General features: G+C 44.6%; 1 protein-coding gene across 1 annotated transcript; it reads right to left on the bottom strand.

The window, feature by feature from the left end:
• Positions 1–5,323: 5,323 nt before the first annotated feature.
• tmem275a (transmembrane protein 275a) lies at positions 5,324–8,517 on the bottom strand. Its single transcript, XM_061294709.1, has 2 exons — positions 8,177–8,517; positions 5,324–7,214 (listed from the first exon to the last, which is right to left on the bottom strand). The coding sequence occupies exon 2, from the start codon at positions 7,084–7,086 to the stop codon at positions 6,442–6,444; it is 645 nt and encodes a 214-aa protein (XP_061150693.1). The 5' UTR covers positions 7,087–7,214; positions 8,177–8,517; the 3' UTR covers positions 5,324–6,441.

Genomic DNA, 8,517 nt, shown 5'->3' on the forward strand with positions numbered 1-8,517 from the left:
CCAGGGACTTGTTTCTTAAGAGTCAGCTGCAGCCATTTCATGTGTCAGCCATAGTGGAGGAAACAGATGTTTCCTTCAGTCTCGACGCCTTTAGTAAACTCAGTTGTAAAACGACCTGTGCCCTGACCCTCATGACCTCAACAGTAGGTAGGTACGGCATGATTTAGAATAGACCCAATCAGATCCAATGACAGCTTTAGAACGTGTTCTCTTTGGATATCCAGAAGGAACCAAAGCAAGAAAGATTTTTTTCCTTTACTGGAACGAATGCGAACTGAGCCTTGACTTAAAGCCAAGGTATGTACTGGAAAAAGTTTTTCTATTCGTAAATGTGGTTTGGCAGATTTTTATTCATTTATTTGTTGGACTACTCGATGGTAGACCATGTGTGATTCTTTCTTCTAATTTTTGTTCTCAATAACACGTCCCATACAGTGTCCTTGTCTCCGGTTACATGCCAGCCTTGCTGCTTTCTATTAGTCTCCAAGCACCGAAACAACAATGGAACACTTGTAATTAGATCAGAAAGAAAAGAGGAATTGAATTTAGAGCCCTTTATAAAGGCCAGGAGCTATTGAATAACAGGATGTTACAATGAACAGCAGAAAATCCAAATGAGCCTTGAGCTACCTGACTGTATGGGAAGATTTGGAAAAGAGCCTTAAAAAACTACCGCCTCATCAGTTTTGGATGAGCTTATGTATAATATTAACGTAAGATATGCTATGAAGCTAGTAAAACTCTTTCAGGTTTTAGTCATCAGTCCATAGTATGCTAATTGTGTTCATGTTCTGGATCACTTCCTTATTTGGTGTCCAAATTTTTGCCTAACAGTCAATAAAAAGCAGGTGATGTAACCAACTGACTCAAGATAAGCTCGGTTCTCTATTAGATTTTCTTCGGAGTCAAGAAAACATTCACAGCACTGCTAAATTGATGTGTATTGACAAGACCACCAACAAGTACTCTGTATACATTGCAAATCACCAAATACAAAGAAACCTTCCACCATTTGATGTGTTTCAAAATAAAGGTTGACCTCTTTAGGCCCCTGCTGATTAAAGTCGGAGAACAAGAGAGACCAACGTTTAGATTTTTGGATGTCCCGTGGATTGCGCTGCCACCAACACCGCTTCTTGAGAACCCTTAGGTCGACTCGCACTTTACTTACCGCTTACGTGTATGAGTTGGACATTGACGAACTTTAGGAGAAGCAAACATGGGCACCCGTAGTTGTCGGTGGAAGCAGACGCACAACCCATCGGTTGGTTTTTGTCATACTGGCTACACAGGAACAATCAAAGCAGCGTGAGGGAGAAGGGGGCCCAGGGGACAATGCTCAGGCTGTCCCCCCCCGTCGGCCCCATGCCACATAAAGACCTGATTCTCCCTCCCTCCTCTCTTCCTATCCCCGCTCTTTGTCTCTCCTGTTGGCTGGCCTGGCCTGCCCTGGCCTGGCAGAGTGGACAGAGAGTACTTGCAGTCTTTCCTGTCTTCTGTTGAGCAGCAGGGACTCTCCTGGAGTCTCAGCATTTTAAAATGGCGCTGCGGCATTGGCGGGCCACTGTGGGAAAGTCATTAAAATGTATAGCCTGGCTTCTTTTATTTATTTCTACGGGAGTCCTGGAAAGAGGCAATGGATGCTAAATGCCCGTAGCCGTTGCCACGGCAAAGTGTCAGAGTGACAAAACCAACTCCGAGATGGTCGGCGGCACGATGTTTCCTCGTTTCTACAGGTGCTCTATGTCCAGGAGGAGAAAGAAGCCAAGCGTTGGGCGAGACTCAAGGTTGTCTCTCTTTTTCAATGCATGTTGCCGAGGCACCTCACATAACCGTGGCAAAAGTACCGGACTATTAGCCGCTACTTTATGCACAAGCTTTGAACCCTGCGCCTTATAGTCAGTCCAGCGTGGCTTACCTATGGATTTTTCATGATATTGTATAATTTGTGCATATTCTCTTAGATTATGGGAATGAAACATTAACACACCTACAGTTTATATTCCAGTGCGATTTATGTCTGAACAAAACAGGATTCCCCCCCTACTTTTAGCGGCTTATAGTGCAGAAATTACGGTAGCTATTATGAACACAGAACCCACAGAACCCAAAAGTAAGAAAAATACCAAATAAGTCCACAAAAGACTCAAAGATTCAAATACCGGGAACATGACAAGGGTACGTAACAAGTGACAGCAACAAAAAACGGAAAAAGTTTGAAGCAAGCCAACGGGGAACACCTGGACAAGACATGGGTGGCTGATGTAGCTGACACAAGGAACGGGGCTGAGGAACATGGAACGCACGAAGAGCATGAAGCGAAACCAAATTCAATTCATACAACAAAAACATTCTTTACATGGAAATGGATTCAGAGTTGCATCATTTTGAAATCAAAATAGATTCCAAATTAGCCAGCCATAAAAATGTCATTGTTTCTCTGGACCCAGGTTAGAGGACCACGACACTAGATGGTGCACCGTCGAAACAAAATAACTCAGATGGCATGAAAGGCCACCTACAAAGAGCAGAAGTGACCCATTTGAGCTGCATCGTCATGACGGAATACTCCCTCCAAACGCATTCTTGCAGCATTTCACCACCTCGATGTGGAGCAGGAAACCAGTCTGAAGCAGTCTGCAGAGATAGCTGGGGCTTTGCAGTCATTCATCGTCAAATGGGGCTTCTATGACGAAGCAGAGCCCTCTGCTGGTGATTACCGGTACAACATGTTGTTTACCAAGCCATCAACACCATGAGGGGGTCCAATTCAGAATTCAGAGGGCTTGTTCTGTTCTGTTTTGTAATTTATATCGCCATGTGCAAAACATGTTCCACAAATGTTTACACTCCCCAGAAGTTACACAACTTCTACTTCAATGACCCTTGGGCTGATCTATATATATATATATATATATATATATATATTCTGCGTGTCGATTGGATAAACAGGCCCGACACAAATATGATGGCCGGTAACATTCAAAGAACGGGTCAAAGGCATTGACGTAGGCTACGGAGAAGCGTGCGCAGTTGTCTATCGGTGGAAAGCATTGATTTGATAAATGCTCGTCAATGCTGATCGATCCGGGTGACTCTCCATTAACTGAGCCATGGCGAGTGCTCAAAGGCTTTGTTATGGGAATAACGGAAATGCCTAAACTGACATCACAGATATGTGCAGAGGTCAAGACAGTTTGGAATAAAATCTTGATCGGTCCCATCGGAATATTGCGACTGGCAAGCATTTCCATCCCTCTCAGGATTTGCATCCGAATAAATGCGTACGATTAATCGAAGCTTCGACCGGAGGCCAGAATTGGATTTTACCGGCTCCCTCCTACGAGCTCCACTTAAGAGGTGAGCTGCAGCATTTTGGACTCTTGAGGGAAGACTGGCCGACTCCGAAACAAAGTCCTCAAATCAGAAAAAACAAATTTGTCTCATTGAGTAAGGATGAATTTACATTCGGAAGATGCGCACTTCATCATTTGGTATCTACGATTCTTTTGACGGATTCGCCGGCTCCTTCCCGCTCAGTCTGGCTGCAGAAGCGGCGTGAACTGGGTTAGTCTTATGTAAGCGGTCTCATAAAAGACCCTCAGCCACTCGTCTTCCCCTAATCTTTTCAGCTTGATTACACTCGCCATCCCTCCGCCCCTCGCGTGTTCTCACACACAGGAACAATCCGGCGAGCACCACACAGGGACCGAGGATCCAGTTCGGAGCGGAAGGCGATGCTGGTTGCTTTGGGGGCGGGGTCAGCGACCGATGTGGAGCGGATCCATCAAAGCTGAGCTATTCACGTTGTATCTTTTGATTGTCGTTTGAAGACGAGTCAGAGATGGATACTTGGTGGCACCTCGGTCTTATCAGTTGGGTTTTTTTTGGGAGGGGTGACCCAAATCACCAGAATGCATCAGTGATTACATAAGAAGCATATAAAGGTGTCAATAATTACTACCTTAGTGTGTCATGTCGACCCAGATACTTTCCAGCACTGGTTTTATGACATAATGGCAATCAGATTTTTTTTTTTTTTTGCAAGAGTGACTGCTGAGACAGTAAAGATGACATTGAAGCCTCACGTCAAATGGATGCAAAAATGCACTTTGAAAGCAAGGCAGTGACACGCGTGGTTCAAAGGTCAACAGCTGGGCGCTGCTTGATCTTATTTTTTGTTCCGAAACCACAGTGGAACATGCTGACCTCTCTGTCACTACACTTTAATCAGCAGAACAATCAACATGTCATCATAAATATACACCTCACCTTACCTACTAACCTGCTCATCTAAAGGCAGTAAATCTTTTCTGGGCTGGGGGCTTGCAGCTGACTAAACATTTAATATCCTTTATGAGTTTTTTTATGGTTCGGTCAAGGCCATCCGGATCAACATGGAGGGTGATGATGTAGTCCATGGAGAGGGGCACTGGGAGGAGTTATGTTGGCGTTGTTTTAATCTGCATTGTTCCTCTGATGCTCAATCCAATTATATTCCGCTACTATGTGACTAAATCTTGGCCGAGTTGTCCAACATGGCTAAGCCAGTCAGCAGCCTCAAGCTACCATCTGCTCCATCCAACTAGTTTGGCTTATCTTGTGTTTATGACATTTCCAGTAAGTCACCGTGATGCTAAATAGTGATATTTTTCCGATACGGAGCCCCAAGGATATGGTTGGTATCGGCAGTCTTCATGAGTACCCAATACCTTGAAATTAGGCGGATTATCACTTCATACTGATACTGATACCTGCTATTGGTACTCGCCCAACTGTTAGTCAATAGTAACATGATCCATCCATTCATTTTCTATTGAGCTTGTCCTTAAAAGACTCTCAACGCCCACACACACGCACACACAAAACAAACACGTTCACACATGTGAATGATTGAGGTCCTAAAACAATGGAATGTAACCCAAACAAGGTCAGGGTGAGCATGCAGTCTCCACAGGAAGGCCCCATACTAAGATTTGATGCCGGGACCTCGAGAAAAAGAATGACAAAAATCCAAAACAAAAGAGACAGGCGTCATCTGGAATATTTGAAGTGAAACTCTTCCATAAAGAACATTTTGTTTCAGCCTCATGCTTCACATAATCTATGACAGATGTATTTGTGTGTGTTTTTTTTTTTAACGCAACACGCTATTGAACTGACATTCCCACTAGGGCAATGTTTGTCTGCTGACATCTAGCGGTCTGACCTAAAATAGCATCCGTGTTTTAGCGTTATAGATGCAGCTCTGGCGCCCACTTGTGGTAGAGATGAATCCTACCAGATGAAATGTTTTCATCAACAAAGCAGATTTTAGGACAAATTTAGATATTCAATAATAGTTTTATTTAACATGTAATTAATCCGTTTTCATGAATATGCCTTCAGATATTTTTTTTATTTACAAACGTACAACCACTGAAACACATAGCTTGTTATTAGGAGTTTCCAAAATTGAAAGACACACACGAGCAAGTATAGATCACAAAAACAGGCTGCTTGGGTGAACATGCAAGAACATTAGTTACCACTGGCAGCAGCTTTTAATTAGAATCACTAATAGTGGTTCATAAATGTGGGAATGCTGCTATGTACAAGGGCGAGACTGCATCTGGAAATTTGATTAGGCACACTTGCACAATCCTAGCAAAAATGACGAATGATGCTCGATTATCATATTTACGTACATGAGGGCAAACTTCATGGCGTGCAAGCAAAGACTTTCTGAAACAAAACGGTCAGCGTGCCCTTTTGCTGTAATGTAGCCCTCTCGTAGTTCAATCTAAGGCAACGTCGCTTTCACAGCAATTCGGGTTTTGCAAAGTCTCTGGGCAGCGACGAGACATCCCACGTCTAAGCAAGGCCAACATCGTTTGGCTTACTCGAAAAGTCTGAGATCATCAAATCAGCCCCAAAATTTAATGCGGTCGGTATTAAGGCGAGTCCTCATAAGATCTTTTTTTTTAAAAAATAGAAGCAAGGAATTAAAAATTCAGCGGGCTTACCACAGATAAGATCAAAAGACACCGGACGGCAACATTGCACAATATACCGTGTGCCCTTCAAATAATTACAATTCATTTCTGAGACTTTAATATCATTTTTATGGTACTCAAATGGCAAATGTCACTGCGGATGCACATCATCAAGTCAATGAGGTCACTCCAAACCTTTGACTTACAATTTTTGACATTTGCAGCAACACAGACACATGTTGAGCACCCCCTTTCAAACAAAACGCAGCCCGGTAGCCATTTTGTACCGGTCCGAGGCCCATTTGGTATTACGGTAAGAGCAGTTAGAACACACTTGCCCATTTGATTTCCCTCGTACGGGTTCTTTTTTAAAATTGGTCCAAAATTCACATTTCTTTTTAAAAATTGGTCACGCTCGTAAACCGTGCAGAGGTCGGTCTCACTCAGTAAGCTCTTAACGAGAAGGTTAAGTAGACTGCTGGAAATCTTGCAAGGTGGCCGCTTCTTCTCTTGGCAGGTTGAGCCTCACCTGTTCCCCAGAGGCGGTGGATGCTGAGTAGACAGCGCCGAGAGAACGGGACGAACCGTCGGTGTCCATGGTGAAGAGCTTGCAGGTGCCAGGCAGGGACGCATCCGGAGCCTCTTTGTCGGGACTGGATCCTCGGGACGACGCGGGCGAGGATGTGGGGCTGAGCTGCACGGCCGTGGTGTCCTGCAGCGTGTGCTCGCTGGTCTCTATCTCGAAGGCCGCCCCGCCCGCCAGCCCGCCGTTCCCGATCAGGTTGATGCCCCGCCCGCCCGTCTTGCCCCCCCGCGAGCTGTGAGGAGGAGGGAGGCGACTGCACACGCAACAGGCCCCGAAAAAGCAGACGGCCACGAGCAGCAGGATGGGTCCGATGACGATGGAAGGGTTGGCAGAAGGCATCAGGGTCCGGAAAGCGAACACGCCCACCAAGGTGATGTTGAGTCCGGCCAGCATGATGCACAGGCCGCAGGCGCAGCATAGGGCCGGGGAGGGCAGGCTGTGGGGACGAGACGCTCGCCGCTTTTTTTGCTTGGCTGGCTCCTTCTTGGACATGGCGCTGCCTGCGTTTCCATCAGCGATTACCATGGCGTCACCTCTGGCTATTACCTCTGGGCTTGTACTCGGCCCTTCACAGAAATATCTTCACCATTATCCTCTTTCACAAACAAATCTACTCTGAGTGAGTCCAGTTCAGGGTGCAGAAACACCTTTGTCTGAAAATGACAATACATGACCAGGATCAAATATTGGCTCATGTGTTTTGCTTCATGTAGTGACACGACACCTTCATCAAAATGTCATTTGAGGATGTTGGCAAATAGCTGCATGTCATCTGCAAAGCTTTGATAGCCAACATTGGCGTCCTGGAGAATTTGTCTGAAGGGGAGGGGTAAGCATATACAGACTAAATGGAAGGGGTCCAATGATTGACCCCTGAGGGACGCCAAATGTCATGGCCAATCGATCAGATTCAAAACTTCCAATGTTCCCCCAAGTAGGACCTGAATCATTTTAGGACTTCACGTTTTCCAACCTGTTCGATTGTATGTCATTATCTACTTTAAAAAAAAAATAAAAATTATAACCCTTAAGCACATGCCCACAGTTGGCAAATATTAACGACATCACCAGATCCTATCTTCCCGGAAGGCAAGGAAAAACTAAAAATATCTACTGTATCAAAAGTTACATTTTTGTGGTCATTCAAATGGATCTTTTTATAAGAACCCTTTGCTTTCTTGAAGCAATCTTTATGGCACATAGTGTCATAAAACATTGGGGGAGGGGGGGGGGGGGGGGTCAGTGCGATTCAAGTAATATTCTATGACCTTACTACTTATACTTATATACTATGTTATATATACTATATGCTTATATACAGCAAGTGAATTAGAATTTTGTAGTCAAATTGATGGAACTTAAATGCCTGTTCTTTAAATGTGGACAAGCATCATTAGACACAAAAAACGCTGCTGCTCTTTCTTCTCCACTCCATAATTTTATCTGCAGTGGCTTGTTTTTTTTTTTACATTCAATATTATGTCAAACCAGCGCTTCAATTACACATGGCAAAGTAAACATACATGCTGTAGAAAATATCCAATAGTGACATATTTGTAAATTTCTTTCTTTCTTTGCTGCCTTGGTTTGAACATCAGAGCAAACATCTGCTTACCTTTTATGTCCATTGAGGTCCCATTCTTAAGTGAGGGGGGTTCTCCTCACACAATGTTGGAGGGGACGGGGGGTCAAAACAAAATAAAAGCAAAAATAGGGTTTTGGTTCCGAGTGCTGCTGTCTTTTGCTTGCAAGTGTGCCGTCCCCGAGGGCGCAAGTCATGACACGCGTTCAATCAGCGGCCATGAGGCGAGCCAGGACCGGCAAGTGATGCGCAACATGCAACCCGATCACTGGAGCACCTCGCACAAATATGGACCTCATTAAGTAATACGGAACATGCACGACATATTTCCTCCTTCTGTCAACCTCTGGATGTGTGGAAGTGCGTGTGAATGA

This window comes from Syngnathus typhle, linkage group LG13 (assembly GCF_033458585.1).
Source record: "Syngnathus typhle isolate RoL2023-S1 ecotype Sweden linkage group LG13, RoL_Styp_1.0, whole genome shotgun sequence".
NCBI lineage: Eukaryota > Metazoa > Chordata > Actinopteri > Syngnathiformes > Syngnathidae > Syngnathus > Syngnathus typhle.

Coding starts and splice junctions, on each gene's coding strand:
- tmem275a (XM_061294709.1), bottom strand. CDS start 7,086: ATGGTAATCGCTGATGGAAACGCAGGCAGCGCCATGTCCAAGAAGGAG.